The 17,823-nt window shown below is 36.8% G+C and overlaps 1 protein-coding gene across 2 annotated transcripts in view; it reads right to left on the reverse strand.

The window, feature by feature from the left end:
• PGS1 (Phosphatidylglycerophosphate synthase 1) overlaps positions 1-17,823 on the reverse strand; it is a 73,741-nt gene that overhangs the window by 26,911 nt on the left and 29,007 nt on the right. For both annotated transcript variants that reach the window (XM_090375052.1, XM_090375051.1), the window contains exons 5-6: positions 15,567-15,748; positions 2,387-2,712 (exon numbers count right to left, since the gene is read on the reverse strand). In XM_090375052.1, the coding sequence (XP_090231178.1) occupies positions 2,387-2,712; positions 15,567-15,748 (508 nt within the window). The remainder of the gene's footprint in view (positions 1-2,386; positions 2,713-15,566; positions 15,749-17,823) is intronic.

The following is a 17,823-nucleotide window of genomic DNA, read 5'->3' on the forward strand; positions in this document are numbered from 1 at the left end:
CAGCCTGAATTCGTCTAGGCATGGATTGAACAAAATGCTAAAAATGTTGTGCAAGAATGGAGTACCATGCAGACATGAGTGTGTCACGCAGTTCCTTGAGATTCGATGGAGGTGTAGGCCTGCAGCAAACAGCCCTTTCCAGCTCATCCGAAAGATGTTCAATAGATTTAAGATCCGTGGACTGAGCAGGCCACTGCAGCAAATAAAAGCCATTGTCATGTTCCTGGAACAATTCCATAGTGATTCAGACTTTGTGGACCAGCGCATTATCCTGCTGGAAGTAACCATCTGACTGAGGATAAACTGTCAACATGAACGGATGCACTTGGTCAGCAACAACGTTTAGGTACGATGTGGCATTCAGATATGAACCTATGGGTACCAATGGACCCAATGTGTGCCAAGAAAACATTCCCCACACCATAACACTGCCCACACCACCTTGCACAGTAGTCAACAGACATGACGGGTCCATGGATTCATGTTTTCACCAAATTCTGAGCCTTCCATCAACATGATGCACCAGGAACTTCAACTCATCAGACCAAGCAACTGTTTTCCAAAGCTCAATAGTCCAGTGCTGGTGTTGCCATGCCCACAGGAGGCGTGTTCTCTTGTTCTTCATTGATAACAAAGGTGCGCGATGTGGCCGTCGGCTATTGTAGCTCATTCGCAACAAAGTGCAACTAGTGGTCCATTGCGATATTTTTTCTGCGCACCAAGGTTGTATTCTGACGTGATGTGCGACATTGTGGCCCGTCTGTTTGTTTGCACAATTCTAGCCATCCTCCTCTGACCTCTCTCATCAACAAGCGATTTTCTTCCATAGGAGTGCCATCGAGAGGATGTTTTCTGTTCACTGTACCATTCTCGATACATCCTTGAAACTGTGGTGTGTGAAAAGTTCAGGAGAACTGCCATTTCAGAGATGCTTTGTCCAGCATGTTTTGACCTACTACCATGCTACGTTCGAAATCCGTTAGATCACTCCTTTTCTCCATTCTTGCTACAGTTTGTACACTTAACTGATACTAAAAAGGTTGTTCTGCATTTATATCCACAACTGTGGTCATGTGACTTGCAACGTTGTGGAAAAAAATCATTTGTGTGCACAGCAGGGGTGTACCTAATAAAGTGGTAGCACAGTGTATATTGAGCAAACTTGGTCCATTGGTTTCCAAAGTATGGACCACTGAGCTAATGTGTTCTCAATTTAGAACATTACATTTTTATAAAAACAGGACTTATCCATGAGTAATTATGTAGATGTTTTTTTTTATTTGCTTAATTATTTTTATACTGTTCTATATACATTTTATACTGTTCTCATATATTAAATAAGCATACTTTTGTTCATTTATTTACTTTTATCTGTACTTGCTTATTCACTTTTATTTATTACGTCAACACTTTTATTATATTAATACATGCATGTTTTTATGTTCAAGGATATTAGGAATAAGGGTTTTGTTGTTTTGTTATTTTGGTTTTTAGGAGCATTAGCAACTAACGCCATATTGCTCCGGGGATATGCGGTGGTCATTCCCTGACCTTTCCGCATCCTCCGTATTTGGTGGTGACGGGCTCGAACCCCAGTCTAATCAAGAAGCATGTGCTACACACTGCTGCTCCTTCCCACCTGGCTACGGAGGCGCCATAAATAAGGGCTATACTGAACAAAATTACCTGATCCCATGGCACTCATTATAACTGATTCCAATTGTAGTTGTTATTCAGGATGAATTAGCAATCAAATCAAGTAAGCATTAAAAAATCACTAAACTGAACATCAGCAATATAACATAGGGCTAATCTTTATCCAAGTAGTATATATAGTTTGATATATACTGCTTATTGTATTATTAATAATACAGTAAGTAGTATATGTCAAACTATATCATTTTACAATTTAAATAACAAAATACCAGTGAATTTTAATCATTTCAGTAGTTTCCCCATCCTCCTTGGCCTTACCTCACTTAAATGCATATAATTTATGATTGCTGAGTGAACCTTTGCATTTATCTAAGGTTGGCTCAGCACTGCCACACTTTTAAAGTTAAAATATTGTCTTAGAGGTCTGTCTAAGTAATGCATATCTGAATTAATACTCTCCATTCATAAAATTAGTAATGAATTTGTTGAATTTAAATTTAATTTAATAATAATCATCTTACTACCACTAAAAAAATAAGTTACCAAATATTATGTAACACTGCCCCTCAAAATAGTAAAAAACTAAAGACTTCAACATACATTCTTCCATTAAATTAGTAAGCAATTCATTATTATACAAATAAAGCAGACTTCTTTCCTACATAAACAATTTCTTTATTATCTAAAAAGTACTTAATGTACTTCATTGTTACTTAAAAAAATTAATTACCTTTGGTGAAGCTACAAGTAGATCGTACATGGCACGAGATTTTAAGACAACATCCATATACTGATTGGTAAGATTAAAATATCCAGAGGCTAACTTTATTAATGACTTTGAATTGGCTTGCTTGAGCAACTGGTTGGTTACTTCCTCATCTTGGGTAATTTCAAGAGGAAACATCTGTAAGAGTGGATATACCCATGTATCAATTTCTGTCTCAAGTTCTGTATTAATTCTGTCTTTCGATAGCACAGAATCCTTGATTGATTTCTTTACTGATAACAAGTGAACCAGAACTGTGTGTGCCTTTTCAATAAACTCGTGAAAGTTCCCTGTAATTCAAATTATGTTTAATTATAATTATTTATAACAGCATACACATATATTTCATGTCAAAATCTGGTAGTTCTATTTAACAATTTAATTATACAAAGAGTTTTTAATTAGCAAATAGAATTAGTATTATTAGTGGAAAATGATGCAAGAAAATAACTTTATACTACATCAACAAAAATAAACACTCCCACATCACTGGTCTGAACCCTCTAACAATTTGTCTAGTTCCTCCTTAAATTTAGCATTAGCATTAGTAGAGGCATTTGATGCAAGAAAGCAAGCTTATGCAGCATCAGCCAAAAAAAAATAAATAAATAAAATAAAATAAATAAATAAATAAATAAAAAATAACCACTTCCACTTCACCCCTCTGTTCGTTCGAAATACCTGTCCAGCTGAGCCTTAAACTTATTTAGGCTACCACAGCACCAGATAAAGTTTTCCAAAAATCAACTACTGCTGGCTGAAAGCAAATTTCCACACATCTGTCCTGCAACCATCTTTCTTCAATTTAAATTTATCCCCCCCTCATGTGCAATTGCTGTCTGAGCAAGCGAGCGAGAGAGAGAGAGAGGGGGGGGATGTTATTAGTATTTAGATTACTGAAGCCATTCAAAACCTTAAACACCTAGGTGCCTGCCTAGTTTCCAGACACTGAAGCCTTTCTTGGTAAAAGTACCCTTTTGTTCCCCTTTCTATTCTCATTGCCCTACTCTGCACCTGTTTCAACAGATCAATATCCTCTCTAAAATAAGGCTTCCAGACCTGTAAACAGTACTCAAGATGTAGCCTAACCACCACCTTATAAACGGGACAATCCCCTCCTTACCCCTGCTCGCAAAATTCCTGTAATATAATTGACAAAACCCCCATTAACTGTCCTGGTCACCTGTCTGCACCACCCCAAAAACTTCATGTCTGACTTCATTGACAAAGGGTATTAGGCTATCTAACTAGAAAATGATTCTAACAAGCTAGGTTAAGATTATGGAGAATCTGCCAGGATCCAGAACTAATGTCTATTTCCCACAGTCTTGTGATAACCTGTTAGTAGCAAATCAGCTACATGGCTATAAATGAATGAAGAAATGAAGATGGGCTGGCAAATATGGGGGCTAAAAATTTTTGGAAAATATAACAAAAACATTCATATTGGCATACAGTAGACTGCTGATTAATCTAGAGTGGATGAAATTAAACTTGTTTAAATAACACTGGTCATCAAACTCTCTGGCCTTTACAGAGTTTGTACTGCTGTTATGTTGTTATTTGGTTTTTAGGAGCATTAGCAACTAAGGCCATATTGCTTCGGGGATATGCGGTGGTCATTCCCTGACCTTTCCGCATCCTCCGTATTTGGTGGTCACGGGCTCAAACCCCGGTCTAATCAAGAAGCATTTGCTACGCACTGCCGCTCCTGCCCACCTGGCTACGGAGGCACCATTTGTACTGCAAAACAGAGTATACAAAAAAGGGGTTGTGGGGTTGATTGTCAAGCTTTTTCTAGCATGTGTAGTTTTTGTAATATGACTAATGATATTAACAGTACAAGTTAATGAAAATAGTTTTTATTACAAAACACAAGACTGACTACAATCACATTTTTATCACCTTTGCAAGTTAAAACCAATACACTTTATACACGTAGTTAAAATAATTTTGGACACTGTTCCAAAAAATATACAATTCAAATGTTGGGCAGATAATTTCCTTTAGTACACTTTGTTTGGAATTTCAGGGTATAACATTGAGCAGGAGCAGTAGTCGCTCAACTTACATATGTTCCAGTAACCTTGATAGCGATTTTACATTGAATTAATGTCTCGATGAAATCATTCCCTACTCATCATCCACCATGTAAATGGTGGATGATGAGAAAAAAAAAGAAATGAATGCAAGAAATGAAGTTTCAGAACATATGACATCTCTTAATATGCATCACACAATGTACAAATTCCATCTTTATATGCAGGAGACTTGTGATTACCTATGGCTTTGTTTCCACAAAGCCATTTGAAAGACTGCCATGCTTTCATGTTCTAATACAAAGGCTTTTCTAATGCTTTCATCCTGCAGAAGTTTCCTGATTTGAGGCCCCAAAAAATTCCAACTTTCACTTTTGCAGTACTGATCTTTCAAACTTTCTCACTTAAGTAATAAAACACTCAAATTTCGAGTTCTCAAGACTGGAGAACTTTTGTTTACAAAAGGACAAAAAAATCGGCATGCACAGCTGCACCCATGCTTCTAAGTTTTATTTGTGAGGTCTCTTTGTATAATCACATATTTTTCATATTATAACTTCAGCAAATAACTGTATGCAGTGCAGTTTTATACTTAATATTCATTCAGCTGCATTATAAGTCTTGAGATCACATTTTCAAATTTTTATACAAAACTTATTATAGTTACAAAATCTATATTTTATTTTCATAAAATTTATAGTATTACTAACCAGATAAAAATATTAGATTTTTGGTGCAGCCAAAATCTAATATTTCAATACTATAACAATTTTAAATATTGATGTAAACTTGCTATAAGCAACTAATTATCTAATAGGCTTTCAATTTTTTTTTTTTTTTTTTTTTATAACTACCAACACTATGAGGGTGATACATTATTTTTGAAGTCAAATTTTTGACTAACAAAACAAAAAATTGTGAAAAATATTAAAAAATGGCTCATTTATAACTGATTAAATTCATAGGGTTAGAAATTGGTTGAGTAAGTGTGTCACCCCATGTGATACACTTACTAAAGTATTAAAATACATTCCCTTTAACATGTCAGTTTAAACAAAACAGAATACTGTATTTCCCCATGTATAAGACGCACCTTTTTTCAAAAAAATTGGGGGTCTAAAAACTGGGTGCGTCTTATACAGTGGTTGTAGATTTTTTTACTTGCATTTCCCGCTTTTTTGCGCTTGTTGTCTTTGTGCTCATTGTTTCGCACTTGTTACCGGTATATTAGGTTACGTTTTGCCACGTTCTGCCCAGAAATGGGTCAGAAAAGATTTTCATACAATGCTGAATTCAAGTTAAAAGTGATCCAGTTTGCAAAAGTGGTTGGAAATCGTGCTGTTGAACGTAATTTTGGTCCTCCTCCAACTGAGAAAACAATCCGAGACTGGCTACGGGAAGAAGAAACCCTACTGAAAACGCTACAGCAGAAGGCCATTAGAGGCAAGTGTCAGCAAAATGGCCTGATTTAAAGAGGGAATTTTTAAGATATGGATTGAGGAGCAAAGGGTAACTGGAATTCCTGTGTCCACAAAGATGGTTCAGCATGAGGCAAGAAGAATTGCTGATGAAAAAGAAGTTACTGATTTCAAAGGAGAACACAATTGGTGCTTCAGGTTCATGAAACGGAATGGACTAAGCACCAGACTTGCCCAAAAGATGCCTGAAAGCTATGAGCAGAAGGTCCTTGCATTTCATCGTTTTGTCATTCAATGTCGGAAGACACGTCAGTTTGAGTTGGGACAGATTGCAAATATGGACAAAGTCCCCCTTCAATTTAATGTCCCAAGTAACAGAACTGTTGATAAGAAGGGGGTGAAAACTGTAACTGTGAAGACAAGTGGACATGAAAAGAGCCATTATACAGTTGTTCTAGCTTGTTGTGCTGACGGAACCAAGCTGCTTCCTATGCTGATTTTCAAATGCAAAACAATGCCAAAAGAAGACATTCCTCGAGGAGTGATTGTCCACGTTCATGACAAGGGTTGGATGGATCAAGATTGGATTAAGATCTGGTTTGAGAAAGTTTGGAGCAGGAGACCAGATTTCAAATGCCATAGATGGAACTGAGGACGAGGCAATATATGAAGACAGTGATTCGTCATCAGACACAGATGACGACAAGCTAATGGATGGGAGTTCTGACAGTGATGAGGAGTTGTATGAATTTTATGATGAATAAAACTTGAGTTCAATAACTTTATGTAATACATTTTTTTTTTCAAATTTCGAGCCCCAAAATTAAGGTGCGTCTTATACATGGGGAAATATGGTATGTGTTGAAAATTTGGTGGCAATCACATTTTTCTTGTTGATTAATGCCAAAACATACTTTCAGTTATGCCAATTTTTGTAAGGGAAGGAGAGAACATGGGTTGTGAAATCTCAACTGGACCTGAAATTTTCCCAAAAATTAACACGTTTGTTGAAAATTTGGCCTCAACTGACTTTTTGTTCTAGAGTAATATACACAAAATATACTTTCATTTATATGAACAGATTTTTGTGGTAGGGAAGGGCAAGGATATGACTGATCTTAAAAGCTTTCCAGGGAGCAACAAAACATATGCTGAAAATGTGACACCGATCCAACTTTTTCTTATTAAGTAATGTCTAAATCTGATAACATATTCCATTACAAGTTAGGTTATGCATGCAAATATGCTACATTTCAAGCACATTCTAATTTTCATTTAAAATTAATTGCATTTTTTTATTTTTCTGTAATTATATGAAGTTAAAAAATACAGTTATCTTCTTATTAATCAATTAATAAGATTATAACTTTATAGAACATATATAAAACTTAGCCATTCAATTTAGTTACAATTGTGTAATATTTTTTATTCTTCTCTAATATTCTTTAAGTCTTCCCCCCTCTCTCCATCTATCTCAGTATCTCTTCACAAGCAACACACATTTATGAATCCTACATAACAATACATGCAAAGCATGCATGGACTGTCTAAAGCTAACAACACAATATTAAAACTACATTTAATCTATGAAATTTCTTTTTTTTCCATACAAATTGTATGTAAAAAGAAATAATAATTGCTGGATTTCTATTTGTCCAATTTTAATAAAATTTGAGACAAACCTGTATATTAATATACAAACCTGTATAATGTATATTAATGACCTTCTTCGACTGACTGGAAATCCTATCCATAGTTTTGCTGATGATAGCACATTGCATTCCACTTTCCAGTTTGAAAAACCTCATCCTGCTCAATCAGCTTCAACTTCTCGAATATCCACTACCAATTCCTTAAATACCGATCTCCAGTGGAGCAAAGACAACTTAGTTGATTTCAATCCTTCTAAAACTGTCCTGTCTTATATCTCACAAAAAGGATTCTTCTGCTCCTATGCTTATCTTTGGTGACACTCCGATTTCTAGGCAAGATGATATATCTCTTTTGGGGATTACTCTGACTTCTAATCTCTCTTTGCATGAGCATATTACAAATATTGCTTCCTCCGCATCTAAAAAACTTGGTTTTCTCTTTAGCTCTCAGCATTACTTTTCTTCCAAACAGCTGTTCACTCTGTACAAATCGCAAATCCGTCCTACCATGGAATATTGTTACCACATCTAGGGTGGTACCCCCAAAACCTCTCTCAGGCTTCTAGATTCCATTCAGATGAGGGCAATTAGGTTAATTAATGACTCATCTCTAACAGTCTCTCCACACTCTGTCTTAGACATTCTGTTTCTGCTGCATGCCTTTTCTACAGGTACTTCCATGGGCACTGTTCTTCTCAATTGGCTTCTATAATTCCAGCTCTCTCTTTCAAAACAGTCAAAACACATGCCACCACCGGCCAACATCCATTTACTGTCCAACTTCAAACTTGCAGAACCAACTTTTCATCATCCTCGTTTATTCATTTAACTGCCATTTTCTGGAACAACCTTACTTCATACGTATTTCCTAAAAATTACAGTCTACAGAAGTTCGAGTCTAATGTCAACAAATATATCTTCTTTCATCTTCTCAACCTCCAACCCATGCACAGTACTAAGTACTATAGGTTCTAATACCTCTCGTGTTTGAGGTTTTCACAAAAAAAAAAAAAAGAAAAATTCATAAAAAAAATAGGAATCAAAAATAAAATTTCATGAAAAAATCCATCCACTGGGAGTTCCTCCATTACATGTAGACAGATGGACAGACGTAAGACAATAGATGCTTACCCCATCTACTTGTTTGTTATAACATAATAACGTTATGTTTTCTCTATTATAATGTAAATTAATCAGTCCTTTGGCCATGTCTACTGTAGAGAATCCTCTCAGAGATGGAAGTCCCCCCCCCCACCGGCCAAACAAAATCTATGAATATGCAAAGTATCTTATATATTGTATTAAACACAATGGTGTTGGCCAGCTCTGGACAATGCTTAACAATGCTCTACTTGAGCATTGTTAAGGATTAGACATACCTAGGAGGTTCCTGTTGTTCCCCACTAAAGACTACTTTAAAAAAGAGCAATTACCATTCTAGATGAGTACAAATGTGGTTTGCAAAATGAGAAGAGTTCACTCATCTCCTGTTACCCACCACAAACTTCCTAGATCTCAATCCCACTGAGCATCTATGAGATTAAGCCAAACAGACTGTACACACAAATCTGCCACCAACTGCATATTAATTGTAGTAGCTCTGTGGGCAGACTCTCCAGATGCACGTTGCAATCTCATGACATTTGCACCATGGCATGTGCAAACCTGTTATCTGGGAACAGATATGCCCACTTGTTATTAGATGTTGATCATATTTCAATGCTATTTATATAATACTTAAACAGTTTTTCATTTTGGACAGTTAACACTTTCAAACAACAACATAAACATGCAATGCTAGAGAAGGGCAAGGCAAGTTTTTATGTGGTACAATTTACTTCCATTTTGTCAGAGCTCGGCAGCCCACTTACTTATTTTCACTTGGCTCAGTATTGTTATTAACAAATTTTTGTCATTTCTATATAGCTTGATGATACACTTAGTTACTCATCCTGATGTAGATCAGGATGGGCAACTAAAGTGTATCATCAAGCTAGAGTTGCCCATCCTGATCAACATCTTTCCCCATCTCCTACTCCACAGCTCATAAACCACATAAAATAAAACATACAAGTATTAAAAAAAAAATTTATGCTAGGCTAGTTACTCACTCAAATGATTAATAAGTGTTACTCATCTAAGCCCTACTAATTGTGATAATCAGAAAGAAACTATGGCATCAGTTTTTTTTTTTTTTTTTTTATGAAAACCCCAAACACGAGAGGTATTAGAACCAATAGTACTTCGTACTGTGCTTGGGTTGAGAAGACAAAAGAAAATATTTGTTAATATTGTACTTGAACTTCTGTAGACTGTAATTTTCAGGAAATACGTATGAAGGAAGGTTGTTCCAGAAAACAGCAGTTGAATGAATAAACGAGGAAGATGAAAAGTTGCTTCTGTGAGTTTGAAGTTGGACAGTAAATGGATGTTGGCTGGTGGCGGCACGTGTTCGAACTGTTTTGAAGGAGAGAGCGGGAATTATAGAAGCCAATTCAGAAGAACAGTGCCCATGGAAATATCTGTAGAAGAGGCATGCAGCAGAAACAGTACGTCTATGACACAGCGAGTGCAAAGACTCTGTTAGAGATGAGTCATTAATTAACCTAACTGCCCTCTTCTGAACAGAATGAAGAAGCCTGAGAGAGGTTTTGAGGGCACCACCCCCAGATGTGGGAACAATATTCCATTTCAGGGCGGATTTGTGATTTGTACAGAGTGAACAGCTGTTTGGAAGAAAAGTAATGCCGAGAGCTAAAGAGGAAACCAAGTTTTTTTGATGCAGAGGAAGCAATATTTGTAATGTGCTTGTGCCAAGAGAGATTAGAAGTCAGGGTAATCCCCAAAAGGGATATATCATCTTGCCTAGAAATCAGAGTGTCGCCAAAGATAAGCATAGGAGCAGAAGAATCCTTTTTGCAAGATATAAGACAAGACTGAGTTTTAGAAGGGTTGAAATCAACTAAGTTGTCTTTGCCCCACTGGAGAATTACCTGGAGATCGGCATTTAAGAAATTAGTAACAGATTTTCAAGAAGTTGAAGCTGATTGAGCAGGACACGGTTTCTCAAAATGAAAGTGCAATGCAATGTGCTATCATCTGCAAAACTATGGATGAAGGTCATTAATATACAAGAGGAATAGAACTGAACCTTGGGGGACACCGGCATTAGTGGAGAAGTTAGAAGACAGAGAGCCATCTACCATCCCCCTCAGTAAGCAATCAGAGAGAAAACTGGATAACCAATTACAAAAAACAGTTGGCAAACCATAAGATGGAAGCTTGTTTAGAAGACCTTTATGCCAAACACGATCGAAAGCCTTTGAGACGTCAAGAGAAACTGCTTGTGTTTCACCGAACTTTTCCATTGAATTACTCCATGAATGGGTAACATGAGCCAGAATATCACCAGTGGATCGATACTGACGGAATCCATACTGGCGATCGTTGATCAGACTGAAAATTTCTAGGTAGTTTAAGAGTTGGCGGTTAATTGATTTCTCCATTACTTTAGAAAGAGTAGAAGTAATTGCAATGGGCTGATAATTGTATGGGAGGGATTTGTCCCCCTTTTTAGGAACTGGCTGGATATGAGCAAAGTTCCAAGCAAAAGGAAAAACACCTTTGGAATAAAAAAGTGAAGAAAGATGGCAAAGAACAGGAGTAAGTTCAGGAGCACAGGTTTTGAGAACAAGTGGAGAAATACCATCGGGACCTGGAGCTTTCTTAGCATCAAGATTCGTCAAAATCCTTCTGACATCCTTTTGACGGAAGACCACAGGAGGCATTGAATGGAGCATGTTGGGAATGGTGGGAGGTGTTTTACCAAGATCATTAATACATGAGTTGGAAGAAAAATGGGATGCTAGCAAGTCAGCTTTATCCATGGCTGAAGTGACAACAGAACCATCTGGTTTGGACAGAGGTTGGAGCAGAGATGGGCAAAAGTTGCGGCCAATAGTTTTGGCAAGAGACCAGAACGCTCAGCTACCATTAGGGCAAGAAGCAAGTTTTCTACTCTTAGCCTGTTCAAACTCTAGTTTGGACTGATTAATAACTGCTTTACAATTGTTACAAGCTTTGGTGTAGGCAGAAAATGAAACTGAAGAATTAGAAACAAGCCAATTACAATATGCAACATTCTTCTCCTGAACAGCCTTAGCACATTTGTTGGAAAACCAAGGTTTAGATAAAGGACGAGATTTTAAAGTGGAGTGTGGGATAAAGGATTCCATTCCTGCAAGAATAATTTCACTGACACGATCTGAGCAAACATTGACATCAGAAGTTTCGAAACAGTAATCTGACCAAGGAAAAGAAGAAAAGAAATCTCGCAGGTCATCCCATTTTGCATTCTTGTAATGCCAAATAATACGGGGTTGGGAATAGCCATGAGATAAAGGCTCCATTGGAAAAGAGACAATCACCAAATTGTAATCTGAGGTGCCTAAAGGACCTCTCACTTCAACCTTGTACTTAGAAGGGTTGTTTGTGAGAAAAAGATAAAGCGTGTTGGCTGTATGGTTGGGATTGTCCCGTATTCTTGTAGGTAAATGAACAATCTGTGCAAGGTCATTAGTAATTGCAAAAGCCTCAGCATCTCGACTGCTGGGTCAGTGTGAATAGAAAACGGAAGCCAGCTGGAGTTGTCAACATTAAAATCACCAAGGAAAATTACCTCACTGTTAGGAAAGTTGGACTGGAGAAAGTCAAAGAGCTCCAAGTGATTAATGGAGTTGGGTAGAGACAACAGATGAATTTGACACAATGAGATAGAGAGGTTTTAAGCCAGAGAAGGTCGAAGAGAGGAGATTCCAAATTACCAAGTCTCTGACAGGGAATATCAAACTGGACATATGCACAAGTACCACCTTTGAGACGAAAGGAATCATACAGCAAATAATTTGGGCATCTGAGATGAGCAGTAGTTGAATCAACCGATAACTGAGATTCTGTCAGAAAAAGTACATTGGGTTTGGCAGACTGCAAGTGGAAATCGTTGAGATTAGAACTGAGACCACGTATATTTGTGAAATGAATTAGGAAGTGTTTGGGAGGTTTAGATCTTTTTGCAGATAAACGTAATCTATCAGGTTGACAATTCATGGTGTATTCAATAGTAAGAAAAAGTGGGTGGGACATGCTGTATGAAGTAATGAAATTTTTGGATATGGCATACAAATGGTAAGAATATACCCAGATCCTTGACATAACGTGGCCTCGACAATGCCCCTCGCATACACACTACTCGGACCCTCACTATCTGGCAGAGTAGAGGTAGCAAGATTATACACTAGCTGATCCAGAAGCCTCCTAGAGAGTTACCAATAGGTTCGGTCCGGTGTACTAACTAGCGGCTGGCCTGCGAACACCGTTTTAGAGCTGTACCCTCGAATTATAAGGAAGATTGGATCTTGCCATAATGTCCATCATAATCTCAAAAGTCAGTCATACTGCATGATGGAAGAGATGGGGAAGGGTTGACCGGAACTTGGCTCTGTAGACTAAACATGGGTTCCACCACTTCAAGCCTCCAATAAGCAAAGTGGTGGTGGTTGACAAGAGTCACCTTCCACCTAGTATTGCCTGATAACACAGAGGGGCGGCATTCCTCCATGTGGTGTGGGTGCCACACCTCTATCCCTGCTTACGTTGGTTCATATCTGGATGGTTACTCACATGTGCTTGTGCATGGAGGTTATACCCAGAATTACTAACAGTCCCACCATCGTGAAGGTGCAAGCAGAGGATCTGGCTGTCACAGACCGTCCGACATAGACTGAAACGTCTGTCACAGACTGAAATTGAGTCTACTTGACTTGAATGTCACCCGAATATCAGTTCCATCAGCGTTTTAGACTCCCAGGTAGCCAGTACAGCTTGTCTGGCATATCTGAGAAAATGTCTGTGACATCCTCAAGGAATTGAGGACAAGTTTGAGAATAAACTTACATTTTTTTATAAATTTTACCATTGCTAATACAATATTAATTGCATTAGTAATGGTATTACACAGGTAATAATATTATTACCTGTGTCTTTTATTAGTCCAAATCGCAACCATAATAGCTGATATGAACTAATTTTACTTGGCTGCAAACTTCCCAAGTTGGAAATGCCACTGTAAAAAACATAATTATAACAATAATTATTTTTCATTTTGCACTTTACAGTAGCCATGCAGCCAGTATAGTTAACAAAATAATTTAAAAAAAAAAAAAATTGGTTGGGATTTTTTTTTTGGAAGGGGGACATGTTCCTAGGAGCACAAGCTACTTAGGTCATAATGTACCAGTTCATATAACACTAGATGAAATCTCTTCTACTGTGCATTACACACAATCCATGTATTCACTGGCTGCTTTGCATTTGTGTGGGCTAAACAACTCTACTCCTTCCACTTGCAATTTTATTCTTCCACAGCCCTGACTCAAGGTATCTTCAAAATTTTAAATCCAGACGCTTCTAAAGGAGTGAAAAGTACCAAACACATATTGTACTGTCACAGACAAATTTTGCAAAAGAATTTATGTAGTCACTAAAAGGTGAAAATAAAAAATTGGCATGATCAAATAATGATTTATAAAATTAAACATGTTGATGTTGAAGGAACAGTTGCAAATTGCAACTAATAATGCTAAAGAGCTGCCAACTGCAACCTGCACATCTGTGAAAATAAAAAAATAAAATTACTGGTTTTATTTTTAATAAAATTACGAGTTTCAGAAGGTGTGCCTTACTTTAAGCAGAAAACTAGGCCAGTACTTTCCTCCCTGGGTGAGTGTATGCTTCTGCTTCTTTATTTCTATCTTTACTTGATAGTTTTGGTTTTAATTTTCACTCACATTCAGCTCCCATTTTGGTTCCTCTTCAGCATTACTGGCTGCAGTTAACTATCCCTTCAATGTATAATTGTGTTTAATTTTCATCACACCAGGTTTTATTTTCACCTTTTAATGAACTCAGATATGGAAAGTATAAGTCTGTTGCAGTATTTTTTCTCTTTTAAGTTTGTGTTGATTACCAAATTAATAATTTAATTTTATAGCCAATTTGCAGGGCATATTTACATTTTGGTTTGGCTTGTTGACTGAGCAGTCAATATTTAATTTGCATTTTGTCTTAGTTTTTTTGAGTTGCCTCCTAGTTACTGAAATAATCATATTTAAGATATGTTTTCTCTTGTAATCTGTCTTGATTGCTTGTTATCAGGGCATCCATGGTTCTTTTGCTGTTAGCGAATCATGACAGAAATGTAAGTGATTTTGGAATTTACACAGGGCTAATGCCTCTCCTAAGAAGTGGTCATTATGATTCCCTTAACTTTCTTTCTTTTAGGTTTTGCCTGCATTTGCTTCTTGGGTTAAGTGGATTGGGGATTTTCTAGCTTGTTTCTGGCACTGCTGTGCCAGAAACAAGCTAGAAAATCCCACTTTAAGTCTCTTGATTAAAATGTGTGCCACACTTTAAGCAAGAGACTGCACTGCTGCACTTCCCTAGGCAAGTTATTTCTAAAAATTTCTCATTTTTATCTGTTAGTTTTATTTTTAATTTTCACTCATACTGTACTTTTTTTTTTTTAATTAAATTAAAAAATTAAAACTGAAAATTTAAAGTGATACCTGATCAACTTATCATTTTAAATTTATAACTATCTGTTCTACATGATATAATATAATTACGCTTTAATTTTGTAAACATTATTAAATTATGTATTCCCAGACCACACAATTTTGGTTTTTTTTTGTTTTTTTTTGTTAGTTGTTGGCACATCGGCTTCTGTGGCCATAATGCACCTCTCAAGGTTTTTACACTACTCTGATCCAAGCCCAAGGTGGGATTCGAACCCGCGACCTTTGGGTTACCAGATAGGCACTTTCTCCACCCGGCTAGCCCGGTCGGCAATTTTGGTATCAAACAGATTCAAATGTGCATATAAAAGTCTATGTGAACACTAACAGAAATGTTTTAAAAAGATGCTAAAATGCTAATTTGTAACAACTAGGTCACAGACCACAAAAGAAACCTTACTAACCTTCAGAAGGATGGAGAGACCAATCTGGATGAAGTTTCACAGAGTTATCCTTCTCTAGTTGCAAAGAAAATGTAGATATTGCTAACACCAAATCATCAAAGAAATTGGCTAGCTCTGTACAGTTGTGGAAGACTACATATCTGTCTTGGCGATTGGTGAAGTACTGATCACTCAAATTAGCCCTACATCCTCAAAGAAAAAGAAACTTGGTCATTAACACATAATATAATTTCATTATAATAAATTACAATGTAAAAAATTATCATCATTTAATTAATTTAAATGAATTTTAAATGAAAGACCTTCCACTGCCTTCTAATCAAAAATACAATAAGCTATTTGCTTTTAGTAAAAACAAATGTCTTAGGTGAGACTGTAATTTGTGTAATGGAGTTGCACTACTATTGTAAGTAGTGCAATGATGAGTCATTATGATGTAACATAAGCACTGAGAAAACAAAAAATGAGAGTAAAAACATGTTTGTTTGTTTGTTATTTGGTTTTTAGGAGCATTAGCAACTAAGGTCATATTGCTCCAGGAATATGCGGTGGTCATTCCCTGACCTTTCCGCATCCTCCATATTTGGTGGTGACGGGCACGAACCCCGGTCTAATCAAGAAGCGTGTGCTACGCACTGCTGCTCCTTCCCACCTGGCTACGGAGGCGCGTAAAAACATGTCATAGACCTAATAACCAAATGAGCATTTGGTTATTAGGTATAGAGGTAGCCCAGTAAATCAGAATGTCCTATAATGGAGAATTATACTTTCCAGATGCTGAATGAAGCTTGTGGGTTGGTCACTCAGTAGCAAGACTTTTCTACATTAACTGGATGACTGATTTCTACATTAGCAAGTAAGAGAGGCAATAAGAGAAAGCAATACTTATCTAATTATCAGCAGTGATGCTTCATTCATTAAAAATCTGCAGATATTTAAACCACTAGGTGGCAGTGATCAAACTGATTTGGGATCTACTTAATGATTAACTACTGTCAAAGGTAAAGGGGAGAGATTTTGCTTTCATTAAAGATGACTCGGAGAGTTTTTAAATTCTATTCGGAGGGTGTTACCCTTTGTAATTATAGAAGCTATTAAGATTTTAATACCAACTAAGAGATACTGCATTCAAAGTTTCGACCTAAATGGACATCAGATGAACTGAGAAGACTAGTGGCAGAAAAGAAAAATGTGTGGGTTTTTTATAAATTATCAGAAGACACAGAAATTGATAGCAGGAATAAACTAGTCTGTGCTCAAGTCACAACAGGGATGGAGATTGGGGGGGGGGGATTGGACAAGCCAAGGCAGAGAATGAAAGGCGAGAATTTATTTAAGGACTGAATTCCATTGTTATTATAAAATCGTTTAGTTTTTATTAAAAACTAAATGATTTTATAATAACTGAAATGAAAGTGAAAGAGAAATTGAAAGATTATTTTTTAGGGATGGTGATGCCAGAAGTATATCAAATCTAAAAGGGAGCTAAATGATTTTATAATAACTGAGATGAAAGTTAAAGAGAAATCATTTGCAGCTAAAAGTAACTAAGTCATCTGGGATAGAATGGATTGATCCAATTATATCAAGGGAAGCAGAAAACGAGGTACACAAACCTTTAGGCATAATTATTAGTGCATTGTTATAGTCAGGAGAGGTCCCTACAGGTTGAAGATGTGCAAATGTCTCTCAAACTTGCAAAGGGGAACAAAGCTGAAGTAAGTAATTACAGACCTGTAAGCTTGACATCTGTTCCAGGGGCAGTAATGCAGGACCATCTAGATAAAAATGCAGTTACACAGCAGTCAGCATATATTTGTTAAGAAGTGATCTTGTCTGGCCAATCTGACTGGATACTATGATACCAGTAACAAAGGCAAAAAATAATTTTGACATCATATATATACAGCAGGCCCCCGTTATAACGCGGTTCGCTTTACGCTGATTCGCTACAACGCTGTTCTTATATTATAACTCTTATCCGACTATAACGCTGTCACAGATCACTATAACGCTCTTTTACACATTGCATTTTTGCATTATTTAACGAAATCGTTTCATTTGATGGAGTCGATAGCTTGAAAATGAATAGCAAAGCAGCATTAAAAATGTTTCCCACGCCGACTTCAGAAATTTTCCCATGCTCAGTGAAATTTTCTCGCACGCTAATTTAATTGCAGTACAGTGACTTGTTACATAGTTCCGAGATCAACATTTTAAAAAATGATCAAGTATATTGCTTGTAATATTTGTGTTA

Source organism: Mastigoproctus giganteus, chromosome 6, assembly GCF_048544385.1.
Source record: "Mastigoproctus giganteus isolate SK-2022 chromosome 6, ASM4854438v1, whole genome shotgun sequence".
Lineage (NCBI taxonomy): Eukaryota > Metazoa > Arthropoda > Arachnida > Uropygi > Thelyphonidae > Mastigoproctus > Mastigoproctus giganteus.